Source organism: Gossypium hirsutum, chromosome A04 (genome assembly GCF_007990345.1).
Source record: "Gossypium hirsutum isolate 1008001.06 chromosome A04, Gossypium_hirsutum_v2.1, whole genome shotgun sequence".
In the NCBI taxonomy this organism is placed as follows: Eukaryota; Viridiplantae; Streptophyta; class Magnoliopsida; order Malvales; family Malvaceae; genus Gossypium; species Gossypium hirsutum.
In genome coordinates, this window is record NC_053427.1 from 68,159,355 (window position 1) to 68,187,060 (window position 27,706).

At 33.6% G+C, this 27,706-nt stretch overlaps 2 protein-coding genes and 1 long non-coding RNA gene across 3 annotated transcripts; 2 read left to right on the forward strand and 1 right to left on the reverse strand.

Moving 5' to 3' along the window:
- The first annotated feature begins 227 nt into the window (after positions 1-227).
- On the forward strand, positions 228-7,213 carry LOC107948361 (uncharacterized). The gene is made up of 4 exons (XR_001697342.2): positions 228-496; positions 656-793; positions 913-973; positions 6,860-7,213. It is a non-coding gene; the product is annotated as an uncharacterized lncRNA (long non-coding RNA).
- Positions 7,214-14,301: 7,088 nt separating this feature from the next.
- On the reverse strand, positions 14,302-15,303 carry LOC107948360 (uncharacterized). Its single transcript, XM_016882868.2, has one exon. It carries the CDS (start codon positions 14,955-14,957, stop codon positions 14,463-14,465), a length of 495 nt encoding a protein of 164 aa, XP_016738357.1. The 5' UTR covers positions 14,958-15,303; the 3' UTR covers positions 14,302-14,462.
- Positions 15,304-25,236: 9,933 nt separating this feature from the next.
- LOC107948359 (aquaporin PIP2-2) lies at positions 25,237-26,857 on the forward strand. The gene is made up of 4 exons (XM_016882867.2): positions 25,237-25,831; positions 25,904-26,199; positions 26,280-26,420; positions 26,517-26,857. Exons 1-4 carry the CDS (start codon positions 25,531-25,533, stop codon positions 26,634-26,636), a joined length of 858 nt encoding a protein of 285 aa, XP_016738356.1. The 5' UTR covers positions 25,237-25,530; the 3' UTR covers positions 26,637-26,857.
- The last annotated feature ends 849 nt before the right edge of the window (positions 26,858-27,706 follow it).

Sequence of the window (27,706 nt, forward strand, 5' to 3'; positions counted from 1 at the left end):
ATGTTGATTCATGAATGTATATACTTATATATGATGTTTAAAATGTGAGCTGAAATTCGAAATATTATATTTTTTTGAATAAAAATGAATTAGGCTTTATAATATAATATCATATTGTACAAGAAATAAAGCTTTTAAGGCCAAAGCCATGATGACGGCCCACTTACCTAACCTATTAAGATAATATAGAAATAAAAAAGAGGAAAGCTTGTGAAAAAAAAAAAACAAAACATCAAAATTAAAGCCCACTTCCTTAGAAAGTTCCACACCTGTCCCTCCATAATTTCCTGACAGTTTATCTTTCCCAAAAGCTCCCTTTCCTATTCAAAACAACACTCCCTTAATATCCTAAGAATCATCTTTTCAAAACATGTTACTCCAACATTTTGATTTCCATAGAGCAGACCTTCATTTTCCTCACAAAACCTCAGTCTAGTTCTTTGACCCATTCGTCCTCTAGCATTTTGACTGCATGCCTTGGTACCACTCCTTCCAGGTAAAATCCTCTCATTTGCTTTAGACTTTCAATGGCTATGATGTCTGCCAAAGTGTTTGCTATTTGATGGACATGTTGAAATTTTACGTCTTCATAACATGTGCATGTGCCTCTACTGCGAAAGTCAAATTAACATTCTCGTGTATGATCGCTCTAAAGGCAATCACTCTTCCTTTTCTGTTTCTGGCAACTATCCCCGAGCTTGATCTAAAAAGATCTTGATTAAACCCTGCGTCAAAATTAATTTTTATGTCTTCTCCAGCAATTGGGACCCATGAGTCTCTAATTTGTGCCTTTGTAAGTCCAGTTTCCTCTAGTCTGTCCAACTCTATTTTGTAATTTTGAATAAAAGAGACAATATCTTTACTGGATTTCTTTATCTTTTCATGTACATATTTGTTTCTCTCTGTCCAAAGGACCCAAAGGGATACACAGATCATTCGCTTCTGGGAATTTAAGTAATTATCAAAAGCCCAGGTAAGCCATTCAAACTATTCAGGTACCATACTCTGATTTAGCCATTCTAAGTTCACTAATAGCCATACTTCTACTGAAACAGGATAGTAAAGAAAAACATGCATTATGTTTTCTGCTGCTTCCCTACATCTTAGGCAGTTTGTATTTGTTATTAATCTCTTGAAATGTAGATTTACTTTAGTGGGCATGTAGTTTTTTGGGATGTGCCATACTATAAGCATAATTTTAGAAGGGAGTATTAGACTCCACAATGCTCGATAGAAATTCCTAGATGATAGTTGTAAAGTGTTTAATGTAGGAGTAGGAATACCAATCTATAATAGTTTATAAGCACTCTGCACTGAGAATACTCCCGATGGTTCACCCCTCCAGGCGACTTCATCTTCTTGTGAAATTGCTGCTAATGGGAGACGAAGGATCCTACCCGTATCAACCGTGTTAAAGGTTTTGGAGATTATTTCTTTCCTCCATTCTCTCTTATTATTATCAATAAGCTGTGCAACATACTCCAAATTACAATTAATAACTAGATGACTTAACCTATAATTATCAAAACCTAGTAACCATGCATGATTAAAAATGGAGACATTATCGCCTTTTCCCACTCTCCAACATGTTCCTTCCTGAAGCACTTTCTTCGATACCCATATACTTTTCCATGTGTAAGACGCATTTGGTTTTAATGTTGCCTACAAAAAATCCGAATTTGGGTAATATTTGGCTTTAAGAACTTTTACAAATAATGATTCTGGGTTCATAACAAGTCTCCATCCTTGTTTTGCTAATAAGGATACATTGAAATTTGCCAAATTTTGAAAACCCAGACCCTCGTTTTCCTTCAGTTCACATAACTTTCCCCACTTACACTAATGTAAACCCCTTTTTTCTTGAGATTTCTACCACCAAAACCCGGCCATTATTCCTTCCATTTCTTTACAGAGTGTTTTTGGGAGTAGAAAGCATGTCATAGAATAGGTTGGAATAGATTGTAAAACTGCTTTAATAAAAACTTCTTTTCCTCCTTGCGATAAGAATCGTGTGCTCTAATTATCAATTTTTCTTTTCTTTCGATCCTTTAAGGTTTGAAAAGAGGCTTTTTTTCCTTCTATCAATTATATTATCAATTATATTAGGGATAGCCAAGTACTTCTCTGCATTATTTGAATATCTCACTCCCATATCGTTAGATAATTGTAGTCTCACATTTTCGAGAGTATTTGCACTAAAGAAAACTGTAGATTTTTCAAAATTTATACATTGTCCTGAGCAGTCTTCATACTCTTTCAATATGTTTTTCAAGGCGATTACTCCTCTAGTTGTAGCTTCTCCAAAGAGTATGCAATCATCGGCAAAAAGTAGGTGTAAAATTGATGGCCCACTTTAACTTGTCCTAACCTCCTTTAGTTTTCCCTCTTTTAGCTAGACGCATAAAAGTAGATAAACCCTCACTGCAAATCAGAAAAGAGAAAAGGGCTTAATGGGTCCCCTTGCCTTAGCCCCCTTGTAGGTCGAAACTTCTCTCGTCTTAGCTCGTTTATGCTTACTAAATATGAAACAGTTGAAATGCACTCCATCACCATATCTACCCAGGCCTTCGCGAAACCCGTTTCAGTCATCATTTCTCACAAAAAACCCCATTCCACTTAATTGTAAGCTTTACTCATGTCCAATTTTAAGGCCATTAACCCTTTACTTCCTCCCCTTTTTTGACCAAAAGTATGCAAAACTTCATATGCTAATACGATATTGTCTGATATCAGTCTGCCCAGGACGAAAGCACTTTGTGAGTTATCCATACATAAATCAAGGACCATTTGTAAGCGGTTTGCCACCATTTTACTTACAACCTTATAGATGACCTTACACAAGTTAATAGGTCGAAAACTAGTCATATTGATAGGGTTTTGGGTCTTCGAGATTATAACTATATTAGTAACATTTAGTTTATCCATGCTCTTTCTTCTGTTAATGACATGTAAGCAAAATAAACTAACCTCTTTTCTGACAATATGCCAACAACGTTGAAAAAAAGGGCCGAAAAATTGTCAATACCTTGCTTAAGCCCTTTTTTCAGACAATATGCCAGCAACCTCTTTTCTATTTGATATCTGGGCTCCATCTCATCAAACTTCTACCTAAACCCTCTAATTTTTGTAATAAATCCCCAATTGTCATACTCCAAATTCTTTAAACTTCCTCCTCAAGCGTCTATTCCATCATCCACCAAGCTTCAAAATAAAAGTCTTTTTTATTCCTCTATCTACCTTGTTGTTCTAATTGAATTAGGAAAGGGCAATGGTCAGAGAATGAATGTGGTAGATGACTAATTGAAGCATGGATAAATTGTAATAGCCAACTTGTATTTGCCACTCCCCTATCAAGTCGCTCCCTTATATTGGTTTCCAACGAATTTCCCCTTTTTCCATGTAAACCATGGGCCTGAGAAACCCACATCATAAAGGCCACATTCCGGTAATATTTCTCGAAATTACTCTATTCGTTTTCTTCTCTTGGTTGGCCACCCTTTTTCTCAGATGCGTATAGAATTTCATTGAAGTCTCCACAAACTAACCATGTAAGATTAAAATTCATACTCAGTCTTCATGGCACGAGTCATTTCTTCCGTTTGCATATAGAGAACCGTAAAATCCCGTGAAACGCCATTCCAATTGCTGCTCTTCTGATTTGATCATCACGTTTATATAGTTTCCTAAGAAGCTTTGTAATGTAATATCCTCATCTTCTTTCCATGCTAAACACAAACCTCCCTTACTCCCATCCGCTCCCACCTCAATCCCGTTAATGAAATTGTACCTCATTATGATTGATTCCATCTTACTCTTATCAATTTTTGTCTCTATAAAGAAAACAATTTAGGTTTTATATAACTTTAGTACATTCCAAAGTCTACGTACTGCCCGTGGGTTTCTCAAACCACGGACGTTTCAGCATAAAATTTTCATTGCGCCCGATCAGCAAGCCGACAGGCTGCCGCTGGTCCTATTTGAGATGAAATTTTTTCTTCATCTATCTTGTCACCTTTTCCAACCATGTTTTCTTTAATTTTTAGTTCCCCCACTATTTTTTTCCTTTTTACTTTTAGCCGTATTTGGGTTGTTCAATTCTGTATTCTCGAGATTATCCCAATCCTCTTTTATTTTCTGACAGATAGGTCCCCTTCACTTTGATCCATTGGTGCGCTGTTTCTTATTCGTCTCCATCCTTTTTGTGGCCCCTTAGGTCCATCAATAATATTTTGAGAGAAAACTATTTGGCCCATTTTCATAGCTGGAGAAAAATTGGCCTACGTTGAATGCCCATTATGTTCTCTTATATCCTTAATAGGACTTTGAGGGTGTGAGATTTCTATGTTACGTTTCGCATTACCCTCACTCCAAGCTTTCTCCTTATCTTTTTCCTTAAAATCTTATCGTAACCAATTTGAGTTCAAGTTGGTATCGACCTCTAATATTCCCAAACTGCCCCTCATCGGCGTCCCCCTTCTCCCCTGAACAGTATCAGAATTTGAATTGTCCTCTATTCCTTCATTAGATATTCCTAAGTAGTAGCGTTATGGCATTGATTTATTCATGGTGACTCACAGCTGCATACTGACTTTCCCTATCAAATTTGATTCGGCTTTCAGGGCTAGCGAGAAAGGTAGATCCTCTTTCGGTAATTCCTTAGATTCATCTAGAGTGTCATTGCAATCCTTTATCTCATATCCCATACGTCCGCATCCAAATTAAAAACTAGGCAAAATTTCATATTTAAAAGGAATCTAAGATTTTTCTTGCTTACCTACTAGAATGAAGATCCCCCTACGTAATGGCTTTTGAACATCTAACTCCTCTTTTATGTGGCAAAAATTCCCCCATTAATCCTGAGCTAATGATTCCTCCAAAAGTGGATCCAATTGTATGTGCAAGGTCTTTTTTGTCACATTTAGGTGGACAATGACCTATTTTAAGCCAAAAAGGATATTGAACCAAATGAATATTGCTTCTCTCTATCGGTTTTTTTAGTTTTTTTTTAAATTGCCAAATTTCATCTAAAATACCATGGTCTTCCTGCCATTATTAATTCCAAATCTACCACATCTTCAAATTCAATCTTGAATAAGTTTTGGTCAACAATCTGAGTCTCAAAATTTTTTTGTTTTCCAAATACTCTTTAATTGAGCTCTAAAGCTATCCAGATTGTATGATTTTGTCATCCATACCGTCCCTAAAAGAGTCAACTTTCCATTGGAGACTACCAGTGAACTTTTGACTGTTATATGTACCAATTATTCTTCCAGAAGAGAGATATCATCTCTTAACATAGCTATCTTCGTCACCACCTACTCACTACCCAACCACAACAAACCTGTTTCTTTGGGAGACTAACGAGAGAGCACTCTTGAGCCGAAATCTTATAATTGAATATAAGGTGAGAAATGATATATTAGAAAATTATTGAATATTTATGAGATATGATATATATGCAATTTCAGCATGATTATGAATTGTTACAAAACGTGTATCGATAAATATGAAAGTGATTAATAAATGATGTTAATATTTGTGATGGCACATTGACAGTGTGAATATATGTATTGATATTATAACATGTGCACGGAAACGATGAAGTGCCCTTGAATGATAAATATGTTTAAAAGAAATGGATTCATGAAATGCTTGGTTGAACATAGTAATCACTAGGATGCAATTGGAATGCCAATAGGGTTAGAATGCATGCTTGTACGGGATTTGCACTTTGATGCCCTTGTTTGCACTTTGGTGCCCCTGTATACACTTTATTGTCTTTATTCACACACGGTGTCTTCGTTTGCATATTTGTGCCCCTGTTTGCACTTCGGTGCCCCTGTTATGCATCTATGATGCCTTTGGTGTGGTGTAGTTACCCGAGTATGCGAGCCAAGTTACTAATTCGTCGGGCTAACTGTGAATGGAATTTATAAAATTATTTTAATGTTAAAAGGCTAATGTATAGTCAAGATATTAGTAAGTATTAAATGTTAAATGTTCAATGAATTACTTGATCCTATGTGAGTATCGTTATATTGATGATTATTCAGTTAAAGATATATGTTTGTATACATATATAAATGAGTTTGGGTTGAATTATTATAGTACAGGAAGCATATGATGAATCATTTTCAATACTAAGCCTATAGGTGCTTCGTAAATGTATAACAGATATGATTAATTTATTCATTTAGATTTAATCTTGTTTAGTGAAGGTAAGTGATTCCAGAATGACATGTTTATAGGAAAGTTTGAGACAAATGATGAATTACAGAATGATTATTAGTTAAATGTGAAAGAGTTACGTTTAAGTGCACTAGCTTGTGGTTATGGTTGATGTTTATACTTATATCTTGTGAGTTATGCAAATAAAACAGGTGAGATTAGATATGGAAATGATAAGTTCATAGATGTGACCAAATATGATGAAATAAAAAGGATTGTCGAGTTAAAGGACTTACTTGTAAGAAAGGAAATTACTTATGATATATGTGACTTTACATATCTCATGAATAGATATACTGATTCATGGATTGATACATAATTAAGCTTATGCTAAGTAATTGGAATAGTAAGTAAATAAATGAAATGGTTCATTGTTTTAAGAAAAGTTTGATGATTATGTAATTCAGCTTATAAGACTTTATTATGGTATAAATAGAAAGTATTAGGGATGTTAATAAACCTATTCATTTGTGAGTTGATAGTTATATAGTTTGATAAATCTTAAAGCATTGGTATAGGTTTATTTATGACTTATAAAGTTCATATTTAAAAATGGAATGTTATGTTTAAAATTTATACGAATTTACTAAGCATTCATTGCTTATGTGGTTGTATTTCTCTTACTTTACAGATTATCAGAAGCTCGATCGGTTTGGAAGCTAGTTAGAGATCTATCACACTATCCAACGATTATAATGGTAGATTTTGATGTTCTGATCAAAGTTATAATGGCATGTATAGGTGGACTTGTGTTTTATGTTAGTTGATGAGTTTGGCATGTATATGTCATTTTGGTTGATGTAACCTTGGTACCTTTGATGCCTATTTGGTGTATGTTATTTTGATAAGGAGTTGATGCATGTTTGAATAACCAACTTGGTATGTTTGAATGTGACTTTGGTATGTGGTCATTGTGGTAAGATTGGTATTGAATTAGGTTAGAAATGTATAGTTGATGAATGGCTAAATTATGCATATGTTTAAGTACATTTGATCGTTGTGATTGAGGTGCATTTGGGCATATTGGTTGTATAGATAATTGACATTTTGATTTAACTACATTATGTATGTTTTAGGTACTTTTTTTGAATGTTTGAAATAGGTACAAATGGTTTGTATGTATGAGCATGTTTGGAGTGAATGAAATGGCTTGAAAATGGCCTATTTCTCGTCCACACGGCCTAAGACATGGACGTGTGTCTCAGCTGACACACAGTCACGCAAAACAGCTATGTCTCTTGTAGGTTTTTATATGTTGCTTTTCGAGCATTACACGGGTTGACACACGGGTGTGTGGCTTGGCCGTGTGACTCGAGTTAAGGAGTCACACAGGCACGGGCTCGAGTTGGGACATGGTCGTGTGTCTCTCCTTTGAATAACCACACAGCCTAAGACACGGGCGTGTGTCTCAGCCGTGTGATTCACACGGCCTGGCCACACATTCGTGTGACCCTTGTAGTATGTATAACAACCCATTTTTCAGTGAAAATCGGAACAGTGGTTTCAGGACCACAAATTCGATCCGAAAATAAAATTTATTTTTATTTTATTACATGGTCCATAATATGTTGGAAAGGTCATGTGAAAATCCCGATAAGAAAATTTTATCGATTATATGTCTAATTAGGGAAAGGACTAAATCGCATAAAATGTAAAAGTTGAATTCTAGTAGCTATAAGGATTAAATAGTTATGGAATTCAAAAATAGAGGTCCTTATATGGTAATTAGACTATTAAAGAAAAGTATGTAGATATTTTGGTGAGTCATCCATGGAAATTAAGAAAAAGGGCAAGAACTAAATTGGAAATTGAAAAATATTTAATTAATTAAAAGATGATAAAAGATATCGTCTTATTTCTTTTATTTAATCTTTAACCTAAAATACATGGAAACTCTAGGAGAGAGAGAATAAACTTTCATGGCTTAATTGGGTAAGTTTCCTTGTCTCGTTTTTAGTAATTTCGATATTTTTAAAATTGAAATAGTTTAATCTATCTATTTGGGGGGTCAATTTGAAAAGTTATCAACGTATAAAAATTGGGTTATGGATGAATATGCTAAAAATTAGAAATTTATGGTAGAAAATGAAAGGTTGTTGATAGATAAACAACTTTTACAAAGTGATTTTGGATGAAAACATGATTTAGGGACTAAAATGTAAAGTTGTGAAATTTGATGAAAAATTCTAAATTTTTATGAATACATGTGCTGTAAATTTTGTGATGGGATTTTGGTTAGGCTTGGAATAGGGAGTAAATTGCACAAATTTCATTTTTCGAGCTTAGGGACGAAATTGGAATTTATGGAAAAGATAGGGGTAAAATGGTAATTTTGCCTAAGACATAAATTGGGTCCAAATGAATATGAAATGTGTGAAATTGATGGTTAAATTCATTTATATAGATCCGGACAACACAAATTCGAGATTAGATCGAGGAAAAGAAAAGGTTTCGGATTAGTAGATTATATACACAAACAAGTGTTGAGGTAAGTTCGTGTAACTTAATCGAGCATGTAAATATGTTAACTTGAATGTTATGATTGTATGCAATATGAATTATATTTATGTGAATGTTATAAATGTGTGAAATGATTACATGTTCGGAAATGTTGGAAAAAGGGTAAAGTCTCGTTTGAATATTAAATTTCGATGGATAAATGTGTTTTCCTGAAATGAATGAGGTCCTACATTTGTTGCTGACGGGATTTAGCTTGGACAAGTAATCCTATTGATCTCATTATAGAAAGGATTTAGCCCGAACGGGTAATCTTGATATAATCTCTCTCAAGCATATGATTACAATTAGGGTTTAGCCTAGACTGGTAATCCTAATTGAGTTCTTTTGAACATACGTTACATAATGGATTTAGCCTGGACTAGTAATCCTGTAATACGATATGTGGCTCGAGAGCGTGGTCCTTGATTTAGTGCCCTATGGGTACTCTTGAATAAGAATTAACAGGTTATTGAATCGTACACCTCAAGTGTACTACTTGAGTATCCATCGAAATTTCAAAGATTCAACAGACAAAACTCTTGGCATGATGAGAGAATTATGAGATGAAATGATAATGTCTTGAAAGAATATTGCATGATGATCTCATTTATGTTTACTTGATGTATATGAAAATTTTGTGACTAACATGTTTGATTGAATGCATGTGTTTAGGCAATTTTTCCAAGTTGATGGAAAACATGATATTGTATGCTTAGATTTAATAAACGGGATTGGTAAGTTTAGTTTCCATTATACGAACTTACTAAGTATGTAATGCTTACTCCATTTTATTTTCCCCTATTTTATAGTGCTTAGAAGCTCACGAAGGTTGGAGGTCATTGGAGCATCATCACACTATCCACTAGCTCATTTTGGGTATATATAGTAAAATCATTTTAGTATGATGGCATGTATAGGCTAACTTGGCCATAGATGGCTTAAGTATGTGGTTTGTAATCTAGCCATTGGAATGGCTAGTAATGGTTGTTTTTGATATACTTATAATGTCATACTATGGTAGTTATATACATGTTAATAGTTGTTCGAATTATGCCTAACATTTGGAATATACCAAGGTAAGATTATAAACATACATGCATGTAATGATATGTCATGTTGAATGATAAAGTTTGCTTAATTTGAATGCTTGAAATGGTTGGTATTTGGATGTGAGTTTAAGTGCAGGTAATTGGTGTGATTTTGGGTGAGAAATGAAGCTAGAAATGGCTTCATTTTGTCCACACGAGCAGACACATGGGCGTGTGTCTAGACCGTGTGTGACACATAGCCTAGTAAATAGGCGTATGGTTAGGTCATGTATCCCCTGCACCTTAAATTTGAGAAACAGAAGGCTTACAATCGAGTGCACGGGCAGAGACACGGGTGTGTGTCTCAGTCGTGTGTGCTACACGGGCTAGAACACGAGCGTGTGTCTTGGCCATGTGAAACCTGCACCTAATTTCGAAAGAATTTAATTAACCACACGGCTAGCACACAGGTGTGTGGAATAGCCGTGTGCACAAGTCAGAGAGTTACACGGGGTCGAACACAGCCTGTAGCATAGGCGTGTCCCTTGGCGCACACAGATGTGTGAGCCCTGTAACTTAGAAAATTTTTGAAATGTCGCGAAAAATTCTTGAAGTTTCCGATTAAGTCCCGACTTGATTCTAATGCTCGTTTTGGGCCTCGAAGGTTCATTTAAAGGACGTTTTGAATAATCTTAGAAATGAACAGTGATTGAGATGAATTATCTGAAAAATGTTCTGAAAGTTCTAATAATGCTTTGTAACCCTGTTCCGGCGACAGATACGAGTTAAGGGGTGTTACAATATGAATTTTTCTATCATTTGTCATGAATTTCTAAATGTTTTTGATTTAGTCTCGAATCATTTCTAAAGTGTTTCCAAAGCCTCGAAGGCTCGAAAAAGGAATGTTATGCATGTATTTGAATGGAAAATGATGTGTTTTATAAATGATTGTAATAGAATGTTTTAAATTAAAAGTTTTTGGTAATGCTCCGTAACCCTATTCCAGTGACAGGTACATGTTAGGGGTGTTACAAACAAACTCAAGAACCTCAAGAACAAGTGACATTAAGGAGGTTCACGAGAGAAAGGAGAAATGTTATTTTAGATGATTATGTTGTATTTCTTCAAGAACATGAGATTGACAATAGAATGATGGAAGATGATCCAATCAACTTTCTTCACGTTATGAATAGTTCTAATTCTCAAAGGTGGATTGTTGTCATACAAAAAGAGTATAAGTGTATTCAAGACAATAAAGTTTAGGAACTTGTCCCATTATTTGAAGGTGCAAAACCAGTTGGTTGTAAATGGATATTTAAAACTAAGAGGGATGCAAATGGTGATATAGAGAGGTATAACGCGCATCTTGTAGCTAAAGGATATACTCAGAAACAAGTTATTGATTTTATAGAGACTTTCTCTCCAATTTCATCGAAAGACTCTTTCAAGAAAATCATGGCACTTGTTAATCATCTTGATCTTGAGTTACATCAGATAGACATTAAAACAATGTTTCTCAATTTCGACATTGAAGAAACAATTTATATGTTGCAACCAGAAAACTTTGAGTCGAGAGACCTAGGAATATGGTTTGCAAATTAAAAAAATCCATCTAAGGACTTAAACAAACTTCTCATCAATGGTACCACAAGTTTCATCAAGTAATTGTCTTGTTCGATTTTGAGATGAATATTGTTGATGATTGTGTGTATCACAAATTCAATAGGAGTAAGTATATATTCCTAGTTCTATATGTCAATGACATTTTGCTTGCCACTAATGATATAGGCTTATTGCACGAAACGAAGAGGTTTTTATCTAAGTATTTTGAGATGAAAGATCTTGGGGATGCCTCTTTTGTTTCAGGAATTCAGATACATTGACACCAATCTTGGGCTATTCTTAGATTGTCACAAAAGAGCTATGTCGATAAAGTACTCAAAAGGTTTGGCATGTGAGGTTGAAGACCAAGTGACACCCCTTTTGCTAAAGGAGATAAATTTCATCTTAATCAATGCCCTAAAAGTAACCTTGAAATTCAGAAAATGCAAAAGATTCCTTATGCATCAGCTATTGGGAGTCTAATGTATACTCAAGTATGTACGCGTCCAGATATTGCGTACATTGTTAAGATGTTAGGCAGACATTTAAGCAACCTAGTATGGACCATTTGATAACAACCAAGAGGGTTGTGAGGTATCTTCAAATAACAAAAGATTACATGCTCACATATCGGAGGTCTGATAAATTAAAGATCATCAAGTATATAGACTTCGATTTTGATGGAATATTGATGCAAAATTTTGTCACTAGGGTGCAAATTGTGACAATAATTAGTAGTCATTTATTCCAATAACAACAGGAGCATATCAAAGTCAAAGCACATAGACTTTAAGTTCCTGGATGTTAAAGTAAAAGTTCGGAGTGGTTAGGTACCAATAAAATATATTGGGACAAACTCTATAATTGTGAAGCTACTTACTAAGGGACTACACCCAAGGTTTTATAAGAGCACACTGCTCATATAGGTGTAATGGCATTCCAAGATATTCTGTTTTAGTAGGAGTTTGTAATTTTAAATGCTTTTCTATTATAGACAATTTTTTGGTTATTTCAACTTAAAGTTATTTTCTACATAAATAAAGTTTATTTGGTTTATTCACACTCTAATTTTGGTAATGTTTGATCTCACTAAGGCTAAAGAGGACCAATTGAAAATAGGCATGTTTGGTTTACATTGCACGTAATCATGCTACACATCCATACTTGATCTATGTCATTTGGTTATGTTAATATATGTGATCAGGGATGGTTTTAGTTACGGTTTACGTAATGAAAGTTTCCTTGATTCTATTTTAACATAGTTAATGAATGAGATTATTCGGAATACCTTTTGGATATGATAGTAAAGTTTTGAGATTATAAGGTTATATAATGACATGTAATTATAGAGTAATTAATATATATGTGGTCAAGTGAGAGAATATTGGAAAATATGAACATCACATATATAATAAGAGTAATTAAATGTTATTATTTACTATCATAAAAGGTTAGCCCAAATTAAAAGTGATTTAATTTGGTTAAAGGTTTATTGAGTTTTAGTTATTAAATAAAGTATGGGTCAAATATGTGTAGATACTCTAGTAACTAATTTCTAATTGATGATGGGCTGATTAGAAATTAGGGTTAATGTGCAAAAATTATATATAAGGTTATAGTCTCCAAATTACACATACGTAACTTTTTTAATATCTCATCTTTAGAAAAGAAAGAGCCATCTTATCAAAATTATTTGTGTACTAATTTGGAATATCAAAATATTTCAAGAAATCCATGTATTCAGGTGCTCTTCTGTATCTAGTTTTGTTCTTAATGATTTGACATGACAAATCCTGATTTATAATTTTAAGTTTATATCAGATCTTATTTTTATGGTTCTAACAAAATTATGATATTTAAATAAGAGTCATAATATGATCTATTTACATTATTTAAAGAAATACTAGATTTAGATAAACTAAAGCGAAGATGGTCTCTTTTTATTTCATGCCCTATCAGGAACTTAAATGGGTGAAATTTAATGGCTTTAGTTGATCATACTATCTGGAGATTCACAAGTCTAATATTGTTTTTACATATATATATATATATATATATGAAAGACTTGGTTAACGAATGACATATGAGTGAAGAGAGTTCTAATTTGTTCATAAGAGGAATTTGTCTTAAGTGCATAATTTTTTTTTGTATCTAAACTTTCAAGGGAAAAATTTTATTGAAACAATGAATCTAAATAAATGTACAAGAGTAAGGTTGTAATATAGTGAGTTAAACCTAAATCACATATTGTATATTATTAATTTATAATAAATTATTCTTTCATATACACAGGGGCAGAGCTAAAAAAAATTTTGAGGGGCGAAATAAAGTTATATATTTTTATGATAGTAAGAGTAAAATTTTATCATTTTAATAATCTATATCTTTATAATTTTTAAAAGAATACATCATTTTTTTCTCATTCTTGGAGAACCAAAGTGTAATTTTATTATAAATTAATTTAAAAATTTTAAATTATAAAAAGAGTAAAGATAGAAAATTTTAATTTTAGGGGGAGCACTGCACATACACGTATTATTTCATAAAATATTGTAATAAGGTATAAAATGAAGCAGGTTTGATGATTTAATTGGAGTTTAGTTTTGTAAGATGAGCAAAATGATGTTATGTTAGACGTAGATAACATATCTCCTTTTGTTTTAATGGAATTTTGGCTGATTAGTTGAATAACTCGCTCACATTTAATATTGGGTTTTTAATATATGTCCAAAAAAAGCACTGGTTTTAGTCATATTTTATTTATTAAATATCTGTCTTCCTCAAAAAGCACATTAATTATCTCTATCAAACTAAATAAAAATAAAAATTCTTTTTAAATTTATTCACAAAAAGAACTAACCCATCTTCATTTGTCGGGTTTTTTTTTTAATACAACAACATTCTTGGTATTTAAAATTAATTATATATCAGACCGAGGAATAAAAAAAAAAAAGTAACAAATTTCATTATAGTTAATAAACTATTCTCGAGACAATATCATGCTGAACTCATTTTCTAACTAATAAAAGCTCTCCTCAAAATAAACAAGAAAAACTAATATCCAATTGTTTATTCAAAACAAATCAACCTGGTATTCTTTTTGGTTCAATCTTCAAACCCTGTTTTTTTCCACACAGCATTCCTCACGCATCGCAAGTCTCTTCCTTTCAAAGTCCTTCCAATTCCTTCCTGAACTGAAAACGAAGCCCCTCTTCTCCTCGCCAAGTACTCATGTGGAGGAACCCTTCCCTCCCCGTCGCCGCCGTCTTCATCATCCTCACAACCATGTTCCCTGTTCTCGGCTTTAAGAATCTTGGACCAGTCGGGGATGTTGACTGGCAATGAAGCTGGGACAGCCATTTTGGGTGTCTTATGACTTTCCATCTTTCTCGAAAGTTTCTTAGACCAAGCTCTTAAACTCGGCAATGGCTTCTTCCCTTCCTCGATATTCGTTGTGGGTTCATTGGAATTATTGTTATTCCATACATCTGCTTCATCGAACTCGAAAACGTCGTTTTGGTTTATGATGACATCATTTCCATCGTCGGCTGGGTATATATAGCTTGGTTTTGACCCGAAAAGGAGCTTCCTTGACGCCATGGATGAAAAGGGTTTGCTTTCTACAAGAGGAAGAAGAAGAAGAAGAAGAAGAAGAAGAAGAAAATGATTCGTTTGTAATAGTTGTTGATTGTGTTAGATTGAATTTTTGTAGTGGCGTAGTGGATAAGTTCTCCATTTTACAAGTAAATCAAAACTTACTATACAAAGAGGGAAATTTTGTACCATGCTTGCATCCCCAACAGCAATCCATGGGGATCGTCCACTATAATCATATATGGATGGTGTGATAATCAAACTTCAATTGGGAAGTTTCCAATTTCATTATTAAGTCAAGACTTCATATCCATTATTAAATGGTTTTGTTATTAAGAAGAAAAAAAACACGACTTGTTACCTTATTAGAATTAGAATAATTACTGCACCTTAAACATTTAAATAAATATGCGAGATGCATGCATTTTCAATTTAAAATTTGGATTCCTATTATTTTTAAATCAAATAAATAAGTCTACAGCTTATTGTTAACCAATTTAGATTTGTCTTCACATGCTATTTTTACATTAATTTATATTTTAGTCACTTAATTTCAAAATATTATAAAATAGATATTGTATGTGGGAGAATGCCTCTTATTTTGACCAAGTTTTTATTTTGCTTTTATTATCTCAGTTAAATTCTATTTTTGGTTTCTCACTTAAACTCTAAATAGGGCTAGAGTTGTTGTAGTCATATATGTTACGAATTTTCAGCTTATAAATAGGCCTTAGTTAGTCTAGGTTTTACACAACAAAATATTTAGATTGAGAGAATCTTGTTCTTTGTTTTGAAGGGTTTTTCCTTGTGGGGTTTTGGGTTTTTCTTTTAATTATCTCTATCTTTTGTACTCTCATTTATTATAGTGAAATTTTCTTTTGCCCATGGTTTTTTATCATCTTTTGAGGAGTTTTTCCATGAAAAATTTGCATGTTCGATCTTTTCAATTCTTGTTTTATTCACTTTGTTCGATGTTTAATTGGGTTTATCCCCTACAAACTAGTATTAGAACTAGTTTAATTTTTGCAATCAACCTAGTCAAAGATGGCATCATCAAGGTTCGATATTGAGAAGTTTGACAGAATTGCAAATTTTAATTTGTGGCAAGTTCAGATAACGGTAACACTGGTTCAGAACGGTCTGAAAAAGGTCATCATAACAAAGAAGCCTGTAGATATGGATCGATCAAAATGGTAAGAGCTTGATGAGAAAGCTCTATTCGCTATTCAATTGTGCCTCACGAATAATGTGTTACAGGAGGTTTTGTTGAAGAAAACAACATTTGCGTTATGGAAGAAACTAAAAGCCTTATATATGACAAAATCTCTGGCCAACATGTTAGTATTAAAACAAGGTATTTACACGTTCAGAATGACCTAATGTGAGTCCATTAGAACTCATATTAGTGAGTTTGTTATCCTTCTTAATGACATAAAAAATCTCGAAGTAGAGATTAGTGACGAGGATCAAGCTATGTTGTTGTTATGCACTTTGCCCTCTTCTTATAAAACTTTCAAGGAAACTCTAATTTATAGGAGAGATCATCCCTCTTTCGAGGATGTGAAAGGGATTCTTTTGAGCAAGGATAAACTCAAAAACGAGTTAGGCCCAAACAAAAAATTAGACGAGCAAGCCTTAGTTCTAGTTGCAAAAGGCAAACAACAAACCAAAAAGACAAATCTAAATAAGTCTAAAGCAAGGTCCAAATCGAAAAATCGTGACAAATATTGTGGCTATTGTAAAAAGATTGGTCACATTAAGACAAAATGTTGGAAACTTCAAAATAAAATCAAAAGGGATGTCGAAAACAACGAGAAAGATAAGAAAAAAGCTGAAGTTGCTTATACTAGTGTAGCCGAGGACAGTGATGATGATTTCTTGTTGGTGTCAACAAGCAAAAGCTCTCATCTTACTTCCAAATAGATCTTTAGATTCAGGGTGCTCCTATCACATGTGTCCCAACAAGGACTGGTTCTTCGCATACAGTTCAGTTGAATGTAGTGTTGTGATGATGGGGAATACAAATTAGGATGCATGAAGGGTCGTTATATGGCTTATGCTCTAAATTTTATGCTAAATTTAGCTAGGGAAAGCTCAAACTAAAGGTCATTAAATGGGTCTTTCTAAGATTCTTTGCAGGTATAAAAGGTTTTAAATTGTGGTGTTCGAAATTCGGTAAAATAATTGTTAGCAGACATGTTGCGCTTGATGAATCTGTCACCTTTTGATTAGAAAATAGGACTTTCACTTTTAAAGGCACAATAAATCAGAGTGTCTCAAGCAAGGTGGAGTCAAAAGCCAAAACAATGGGCGACATCCCAACGAGCAAATGTCCAATATCACAATGACACGATGAAAAGAGGTATCATCCCGACGAAAAGTCACATTACGTCACAACAACACAAAAAAATTATAATTCTTGCATGTTTAAAGCCATTTCGGATCTGTTTAGAGCTCCATTTGATCCTCAAGTATCCTCACCATCTTAGTTAACTAATTATAAATTGGCTCGTAACAGGAAAAAATGAGAAATCTGACCACCAAAGAAATATTATGAAGGAAACCTAGTGGCTTATGCTTTTAGTGTTGTCAAGAGCATTGTTTTAACTGATCTTTCGTGTTATTATAAGGCAGTTCAAGCCTCTGATTCTAGCAAATTACTAGTTGAAATGGAAGAGGAGATGGATTCGCTTCAAATGAACGAGACTTGGAGGCTAGTTAAACCACCTATCAATAAAAGAATCGTTAGTTGCAAATGAGTGTTTAAAAAGAAGGAAGGTCCAGGTCTTAACAACATTAGGTACAAGGCAAGACTAGTTGCAAAGGGCTACATTCAAGTGGAAGGAGTTGATTTTCATAATGTTTTCTCTCTCGTTGTGAAACATATGTCCATTCAAGTTCTTTTGACTCTTGTTGCATCAAATAATTTTGAGTTAGAGCAGTTAGATATAAAGACTACTCTCCTTCACGGTGACCTTAAGGAGGACATCTACATGCAACAACTAAAAGGCTTCAAATTTGAAGGTAAAGAAGATCATGTTTGTCTCTTACAAAAGTCCTTGTACGGCTTGAAGCAGTCTTCTCAGCAATGGTATAAAAATTTTGACTCATTCATGTTAAGTTTTGGTTTTTCTTGAAGTAAGTATGATAGTTGTGTTTATCTATAATGTCTTAATGATGATTCTTTTATATATTTGTTACTTTATGTTGATGATATGTTAATTGCAACTAAGAATCTATTTAAAATTAGTCGTCTTCAAATCATGCTTCACTCTAAATTTGAGATGAAAGATTTAGGTGCAGCAAAGAAAATTTTTGGGATGGAAATTTTGAGAGATAGACATTCCGAGAAATTGTTTTTATCACAAGAAAGGTACATCAAGAAGATCCTTAAGCGATTTGAGATGCAAGATACAAAATCGGTAAGTACTTTTAGTTGCACACATTAAACTCTCAATTTCATATTCCCTGCAGAATGAAGAAGATGAAAGGTACATGTCAAAAGTACCTTATTTAAGCACAGTTGGAAGTTTGATGTATTCAATAGTACGCACTCGTCCAAATATTTCACTTGTTGTTAGTGTTGTTAGCCAATACATGAAAAATCCTGGTAAGTAACACTAGCATGCAATTAAGTGGATTTTCATATATTTACGGGGTACTTCTAACATATGCTTAGAGTTTGGAAGAATTCAAAAGAGTCTAGTCAGATAAATTGGTTCTGATTATGCAGAAGACTTAGATCAAAGAAGTGTCTTTCACAAGTTACCTATTTACTTTTGGAAATTGTGCCATTAGTTGAAAAGAAAAACTTCAAGCTACAGTGGCTTTTTCGACTACTGAAGCAAAATACATGGCAATTACAGAAGTAGTAAAAGAAACAATTTGGTTAAGAGGCCTATTCAGTGAATTGGTAAGCGAAAATAGGACAACTATCATATATTGTGATAGTCAAAGTGTCATACATCTCACCAAAGATCAAATGCATCACGAGAGAACGAAGCTCATAGGCATTCATTGTTATTTTGTTCGAGAAGTGATCATTCAAGGGGATGTTCAGATTCTTAAAATTGGCACAGAGCACAATTCGACCAACATGTTGACGAAGAGTCATTTAGTTTCAAAGTTCGAGCATTGGTTGGACTTGGTAAGTATCTGACGAAGAATCAATTAAGCCCATAACAGGGCTCGACAAGGGAGTTGGTCCAAATACGAGTCAAGGTGGAGATTTGTGAGAGAATGCATCTTATTTTGACCAAAATTTTATTTTGGCTTTTCTTCTCCCAGTTAAATTATGTTTTTAGTTTCCCACTTAAACTCTAATTATCCTAGAGCTATTGTAGTCATATATACTACAAATTTTCAGCATATAAATAGACTTTAGTTACTCACAACAAAATATCTAGATTGAGAGAATTTTGTTCTTTGTTTTGAAGGGTTTTTTCTTATGGGGCTTTTGGTTTTTCTTTTAATTCTCTCAATCTTTGTACTTTCCTTTATTATAGTGAAATCTCCTTTTGCCTATGGATTTTTATCCTCCTTTGAGGAGTTTTTCCACGTAAAATTTGCGTGTATGATCTTTTCAATTCTTATTTTCTTCACTTTATTCGTTGTTTAATCAAGTTTATCCTCTACATTGTACTATTCGAAAGTTTTCATTGAAGTCACTAAATTGTTAAAATTGATGTTCTACAGCCTTCTTTGTTCGCATCACTTATACTAATTAAAATCTCTCATTCCCCTTATCTTTTTCAACTTAGATTTTTTATGAAACATCTTTGAACATCATGAATCTGCGAACAAAAATTCAAATAGCTTTCTTTTCTAATCCTTAACATTGATTGTTAGATTGAGTTTAATATAAGATATATTCTTCTACCTAGTGATGGGCATTGATCCACCATATCGATAGTTGAATTGTAGCTTGGAACTTACTAATCGAACTTTTAAAAGAAAAATGTAACAACATAGTAACTTAAAGAAAAACTTTCGCATAGTTGAATGACTTAAATAAAAACTTATGTATAGTTAAGGGATTATTTAGTAATTTTTTAAAACTTAATTATGAACACGTAAATTTACTAAAAATTTAATGACCATCCAACCAAATTATTAAACTTTATTTTTTTCCTCAAATAATTTTCAGAATCCATTATCTCACATCAACTTAATTTATTCAAAAATAAATAATGAAATAGATGTAAAATTATTTTAATAATAATTAAAGGCTTAAAAAATTTATCGAAAATGACATGATATATAAACTCTAAATCCCACCTAACAACTCCTGGCATGAAGCGAAGCTTAAAATAGTTAGTCTTGAATTTCATTATTAGATTATGAGTTTTATAATTACTTAGACTATATATTATTTTAGTTTTTATTTATTTATGAAAAGTTATATTGTGTTTATACTTAAAATACAGTAATTAAAGAAAATCTATTTTCCAAACTTTGAGCGCACGAAATAAGACGTAAGATTAATGTTATTTAAATTGGGGTTGAAAAGTCATTAAAAAAATGGAAACACGTGAGAGCGGCGTAGGCTATTTATGAGTCCAAAAAGTCAATTTGCCGTTAAGAAACGCGCTTTGGAGTAGCCTTTGAGAGTCAAGACCCATCACAGATCACAACGTACACGTATTGTTCGATCCCCATCTCCCTAATGACGTGGCACACAACAACAACCGATTTTGTAATATATTTAAATTATAATTTGCCTTTTTTTAATTCAAAAATTAAATTCCATTGTTAATTAAATTTAAATTCTACATTAATTTTTAAAGTTAACAAAATTTGATTTTCACAATACATTCTTAAAAATAAAAAGTATATGGACCACTTTTCAAAAGTATACGAATTTAAACTCTTTTAAAATGAGTTTATTTCTTAAAAGTCACAAATGGTTCAAATTACATAAAATTTTAATATAATTACTTTTTAAATATATATATATATATCAACAACTTAAAATAAATTTATGTAATTTACAACTTAAACAAAAATTTAAATCTCGAATTGAATAGAGTTCCAACAAATAAAAAAGAATATAATGTTTGAATTTGATCTAAACACTTCTATTTGAACATTAACACTAAGTTTGATGGAAGTGAAGCAATTATATGGTTTATTGAATTCTCTAAATGTCGAATGATTGATTCCTACTCTATTACATAAAATCGTTGAATAGCCATTCCGTAGAGGGGGTGTTGAATGGCTATCCCAACCTCTTCCTCGAATGACATCTTTTTCTTCCTCAAATACTCTTTTTGAGGCATTGAAAACAAATAAACATAAAACAAAACAAAACTTGAAATCATTCGGCACAACAACAAAGTAAAATTGTAAAAATAAAGAGAGAAAGATCTTATAATTCGAGCCATTTGAAATTTATATACAAAGAAAATTGCATGATGATTGCATTGATTTTGGGTATTTTTCTTCTTAGTGATAAAAAAAGCATGGGTTTTGGTATTTAATTTTAACTTAGGAAAAGAAAAAAGAGAGGAGAGAGAATCACATATTAGAAAATTGATTGTTGAAGCGGTGGAAGACTGTGTAATTTGGGTGGAAACTTCAAAATGTTTTTGTAGATTTATATTGATAGAGGTGGATTTAGAGAAAATTAACAAGAGAATTGAAAAGAGGTGGTTGATATAATCCAAATATGAAATTTTGAGTAAGAAAGAATGGCGGTCGATGGTTGATGCAGTTGTGAAACATGATGAAGTAACAGTTTTGTAGATATACAAATTACAACTCCGCTCTTTCACCCTTCGAGATCGTAACGTTGATCCCGTCAACAGCCATGCCTCCATAGTTCCACCCGATCCAAGTCATCGATGTTTTGGTTGGATAGTTAAAAAAAAGAAGGTTCTTTTTTGGGGTATAGATATAAATATTAGGAATGTTGTTTTGCAGTTAATTTGCTTCCATGTTTAGTAAATGGATGAATGTATGGTTTTAGTTTTGTGGTGACTGATGTTGAAAGAATGGTTTGGGTGTGGTCTGATATTTCAACTTACGTTATTTGATTGGGGTATTAGATGTGTGTGCAATCGATGTTCATCATTTCTATTAAGGAATCCTTTATTATGGCATAATTTCTATTAAGGAATAGCTATTTTTTGTTGCTGCTCTTTTTTTCATTCTTGGCTTTATATTTTAGTTTAAGGGATAAAATTAAATATGTTTAAATATTTGAGTGAAGAAGAGGAGAATTTTGGTGTTAAAAAACCATGATAATGAAGATTTTTAAAAACTTTTGGGTTGAAAAGATTTAATTATTTCATATATGTATATATAGAGAGTTGGTATATAATTTCCTAAAATTTCTTTCTATTTTGATAATTTATATTTAGTTTTGGTTTTTTATATATTTATGTCCGTTTTCATACAACTTTTTTTGAAAGTCTGTTTTTATAAATTTAAGTTCATATATTTATTGGGTTACGATAATTCTAGTTTTTTTTCAAAAAATTGTTAAACAGTAACGAATTATTACTTTTAAGTAAAAGTAAAAGTAAAAAGAAAATTTAAAAAAAAATGTAAAAATGAGTATACTTCTCCACTTTTATTGAACGAGGGCTTCAATGGCTAAGGAAAGCAGTAAAATGGATGGAAATGGCTCCGGCTCCTTTCATTTTCCCCCGAAAGTCTTCACATTCTCCAATCCATTGTTGAAGGCGCAGCTGATGCAAATGCATAATCCCAGGATTCTTCTATAATATATACATTTTAAGCAGCTAAGGAATGTTGCATCGCCTTTTGCCAGACCAATTATGGTTCCATTGTGTTAGTAAAATGGATGCCCTTTCTCAAACTTAAAAAACCTCATCTAATACTAATCAGAATCATAATGTCATGTCTTTTATCAACATTTGTCTCTCGCATGTTTAACAAATAATTATCGTCAAATCACATTAAAACACACTTGAAAAATTTTATGATAATACAATAATTTCTCAAATCACATCCAAGTATACTTGCATAAAGCACCATTACATCCAATTTCCTTTAACAAGTAATCAATCACAAGGACTCACATTAATATATTGATTATATAAGCTCTCTCAACTGCTCAAATGATACCAAAACACTACTTTACATATCAAAACTCTTGTAGAAAATCCACTATTCCTTTCTAAACACACCAAAATCACTATAAACTACTCTCAATGTTATCGTGTAATTCAAAAGAATTACAAATGTAAAACTGTTTGTAATAAACCATGCAAAAGGGGGTATGCGTGAAATCAATTTTGAGTAATAGGAATGCAAAAATAAATACATAAATTAATAAAAACCGAACAAAAATAAATGAAGCAGGAGGTTAAATCCCATCCAAGCAATGGGAAGGTAGGTATAGTTGGCATGTGCAATTGATAAGTGTTGCCCCGTGCTTTAGGCAAGTGCTTTACTTCATCTTCCATATTTTCCACATGGCTTTAGCTTAAAGGGGAGGCAACTTCCCCCCCATTTTCCATTGTCTTTCTTGGTATTCCCTTCTTATAAAAACCCATCCACTGCCCGATCCCCATCTATCAACCCACTTCCAGTTTACATCCAGCAAGGTAGCTCTACTATATATAGTCTTTGCAGAACAGGTGTGAAAGCAAAAGCTTCTGTTATTCAGCAATGGGAAAGGAGATGAGGCATTTGAGTTCATGGGTTGAAGTTGCACCTGCTCTTCTCATTTCTCCCCTCAGGAACAGAACATCTAATTCTCCTGTGTTGGAGACCATCACCGAAGATGAAGCTGAGGACTCCAATGACGACTAGCATTCCTCACCCATCCATATTTAGGACTGAAATCCCCCCTCCCCACATTTTGTTATAAATTGTTATCTTGGGGAATTAATGGAATGTTCCAGTTTTGTTACAGTTCAATGGTTTTTTTTTTCTCTTATTTCATTGTTACTTCGCAGGATTGTTCATCAAAGGAAAAATGTATTTGGCCTACACAAAAAAGATGATCCTTATACTTGCATTAAAATTTTGTTCCTTTTAAAACTATGTTTTGCTACCATTCTTACGGTGGGGAAAATTTAAGTCCACCTTGTGAAAAGGTGTTTGATTAAAATTAACAGTCAATAACAATGATGGTCTCCCATCTCTTTCTTTGTAAGGCTTGAGATTATGAATTGACTACTAAAGTAGGAAACTTTTCAATGCTGAAGGAGTTTTAATTCAGGTGGTAATGTGTATTATCTCAGATATAAATAATAAAAAGAGTTGCATAAAAATATATTGAAAAATGAGTTTATTTTTCTTTTTATAGTAAATAGAAAAAACACGCTTAAAAACTAGGAATCTATGGGATAGAGGTCTCTTTATGCAGTGAATTATTGACATCCCTCTAGCAATCTCGTCCTAATATATTGCGGTCTATATGTGAGAAAAATTAATTTATTTAACTTCATTACTGCTGTCTCACCCAAAGAATCAGTTATTTTGTTAATATGTTGAAATTCTATTTTCCAATTCTTAGTGCATCATTTCTGTATTAACCCAACTTCTATAATATTATTAATTGATGTGAAATTATTTCGAATAATATCTATTAAAACCTCTGTATGAATTTCTAAATATACTTTTAACCATATAATTTTGTTATAGTTGGATAATAAATGAGATTATTAAAATTAATAAAAGATTTACACCAATTACCAAAATAATTACTTGGCAGTCATTCAAATCATTATTAACAAATTTAGAAAAATATTCATTAAAAAAATCGGCAATGCAATTAGGAAAATATTGTGGCCTTATTGTGCTGTAAACTGAGTGCAAGTGATGAAAAACAGTAGAGGACAACCGACCAATCATCAAAGCGGAGACGGCATCATAACTTTTGTATCGACACGTTGGTAAAGGAAAGCCTTAAGTGTTATTATATCTCTTTCTATTTCAAGGAGTTTGGTCCATGCGATGTGATTAGAGAGCAATATTTTATGATTGATACCACGTGGCTGGACAAGAGTGGTTGAAAGGATCAACGGCGGTGCTTGGTGGGTCCGGCATTGAAATGGACGGTTGTAGTGCCTACCGCATTTTAAGTGTTTAGTCGGTACGCCTTTTTGGATCACGCCCGACACACCATTTCCATCTCTCCATTACTTAATGAAACGTGGCGAATTATTACCCACTTATCATCTATTTTGTCTTCTTTTCCACACTAGATTTTTGGCCTTTTTAATTAAGTAAAAAGAATTACAGTAATAATTTTTATTTCCACAAAAAAAACTTAAATTATATTATAGATAGCTATAATACTAACCTATATTTGTTTTTAGTTAAAGAGAATGTATATTCCAACATGAACAATAATAGTTGCCGTGTATAAATAAATGCATAATTAATGAAGCGCTTATCATTAATTTTAAGGAATATTGTCCCGAAGTAGTCCAGCAGCAAAGAGCCACCCTTGGTAGGGTCTGGTTTTCTGAAATGGGGCGGCAAAACAACTACGTTAAATTGACACCCACTCGACCACCGCACCCATATATACCCTTCTTCCAAGGATTATCTTCAAAAACAAAGGCTGTAATCCAAGCTTCTATTCAGTTTTGTAAGAGCTATGGCTAAGGACATTGAGGTTGGTGGTGAGTTCCAGGCCAAGGACTACCATGATCCTCCACCCGCTCCATTGGTAGACGCTCAGGAGTTAGCCAAGTGGTCTTTTTACAGGGCTGTCATAGCTGAGTTCATTGCCACTCTCCTCTTTCTCTACATCACTGTCTTGACTGTGATCGGTTACAAGACCCAGACCGACCTTGCTAAGGGCGGTGAAGATTGTGGAGGCGTTGGCATTCTCGGCATTGCTTGGGCTTTTGGTGGCATGATTTTTATCCTTGTTTACTGCACTGCCGGTATCTCTGGTAAGTACGCAAAATGGGCTAATAGCGGGATACGATTTAGCAAATGACTGACAACTTAGCTCAATATTGCAGGGGGACACATCAACCCAGCAGTGACCTTTGGACTTTTCTTGGCTAGGAAGGTGTCGTTAGTTCGAGCCATATTTTACATGGGTGCTCAGTGTTTGGGAGCCATATGTGGATGTGGGCTGGTCAAGGCCTTCCAAAACTCATACTACAACCAGTATGGAGGAGGAGCCAACAGCCTGGCTGAAGGATACAGCACTGGAACTGGTTTGGCGGCTGAAATCATCGGCACCTTTGTCCTTGTCTACACTGTTTTCTCTGCAACTGATCCCAAGAGGAATGCAAGAGACTCCCATATCCCTGTATGTCTCTTAACTTTAACCAAATCACAAACGTAAATTGTATTGTATCAGTTATGAATTGTTGTGTATTGTTGTTTAAGGTCTTGGCACCACTTCCCATTGGGTTTGCTGTGTTCATGGTTCACTTAGCCACTATTCCCATCACCGGAACCGGTATCAACCCAGCTCGTAGTTTGGGGGCTGCTGTTATCTTCAACCAGGACAAGATATGGGATGACCATGTATGAACCTTTTGAGTTATACAACTTTTTTTTATTTTTGGCCCTTGTCTTATGACACCTTATAAAAATTTTGTTGTTTCTTTGAAATGGATGCAGTGGATATTCTGGGTAGGACCTTTCATTGGAGCTGCAATTGCCGCAATCTATCACCAGTTTGTATTGAGGGCATCGGGTGCTAAAGCTCTGGGATCCTTCAGGAGCAGCTCTGCCATGTAAAATATGTTGAAGCAAGAATTGTGCAGCCATAAGTTCAAAGTAAATTAAGGCTGGCATGCATGGATGAATGAAATGAAGTTTTCTTCAGACCATTGAATTTGTAAAGAATAATCAAAGTGTAATGCTTCTTCTCTATGTATCTGGCACTTATTTTTAACGTGCCTCAAACTTTGCTTTATCTAAATGGAGTTCAGTTCCATTTCCTAAGAATATGGAAAATAGATTTGAGTTGTCTACAAGTGTGTTAATCCGAGTATATAGTTGTTTTAAGATTCATGGTCAACGTCTACTCTCTTAATAAGTTTAAACGTAAAGAATTAATCATCGAATTCGCTCTCGTAGATATCTAATACCTAAAGAATTTTATATGATAAGATAAATATAAGTGATTTTAAACCCTATTCGAACCCCATGCAAACACCCCTACGAACCCCATGCAAACCCATGTGAGCCGCCTGCAAACTCTCATTCGAACACCCTTGCAAACCCCTGTGCAAACACCATGCGAACCCATGTAAACGACCCCCTCAAAATAGGCAAACCCCATGTGTGTAAACCGATGTATACGAACCTGTATGTGAACCCATATGCAAATCTTCATAGGATTAAGTATGCGAACTCTCAGTATATACATATATAACATGCAAACTCTAGGTACTATGTGAGCTATCTATATCATGCAAACCTTAGGTAATATGCAAACCTTATAACACCCTTTACCCGTACCTGAGATCGAGATAAGGTACGAGGCATTACTGTACACAACCGTGAACATTCTAGGGAGAACGGTTTATAAAATTTCATTTCAAATTAAAAACCAATTGAACAAAATCATATTGTCCCTATTATGGGCCTACGAGGTCCAAAACATGTGTTAAAAGTGGTCCGAGACTAAACTGAAAACTTAAGAAAATTTTTGAATAATTTTCATGTTTAAGCCTCATATGCCGTGTGAAGGCAATGCGCACGCCTGTGTCCCATACCTGTGTGGAATTATTTTTCATTTCGAACTTACTGGGGTTTTCACACGGCCGGGCACACACTGGTGCCTTTGGCCCATGTCCCTCACA

What these genes read in the sequence shown, in the direction of transcription:
- LOC107948360 (XM_016882868.2), bottom strand. Translation starts at nt 14,957, where the DNA reads ATGGCGTCAAGGAAGCTCCTTTTCGGGTCAAAACCAAGCTATATATAC.
- LOC107948359 (XM_016882867.2), top strand. Translation starts at nt 25,531, where the DNA reads ATGGCTAAGGACATTGAGGTTGGTGGTGAGTTCCAGGCCAAGGACTAC. An exon ending in CAAGAGACTCCCATATCCCT is followed by an intron (nt 26,200 to 26,279) that starts GTATGTCTCTTA and finishes TTGTTGTTTAAG; the next exon opens with GTCTTGGCACCACTTCCCAT. An exon ending in ACAAGATATGGGATGACCAT is followed by an intron (nt 26,421 to 26,516) that starts GTATGAACCTTT and finishes AAATGGATGCAG; the next exon opens with TGGATATTCTGGGTAGGACC.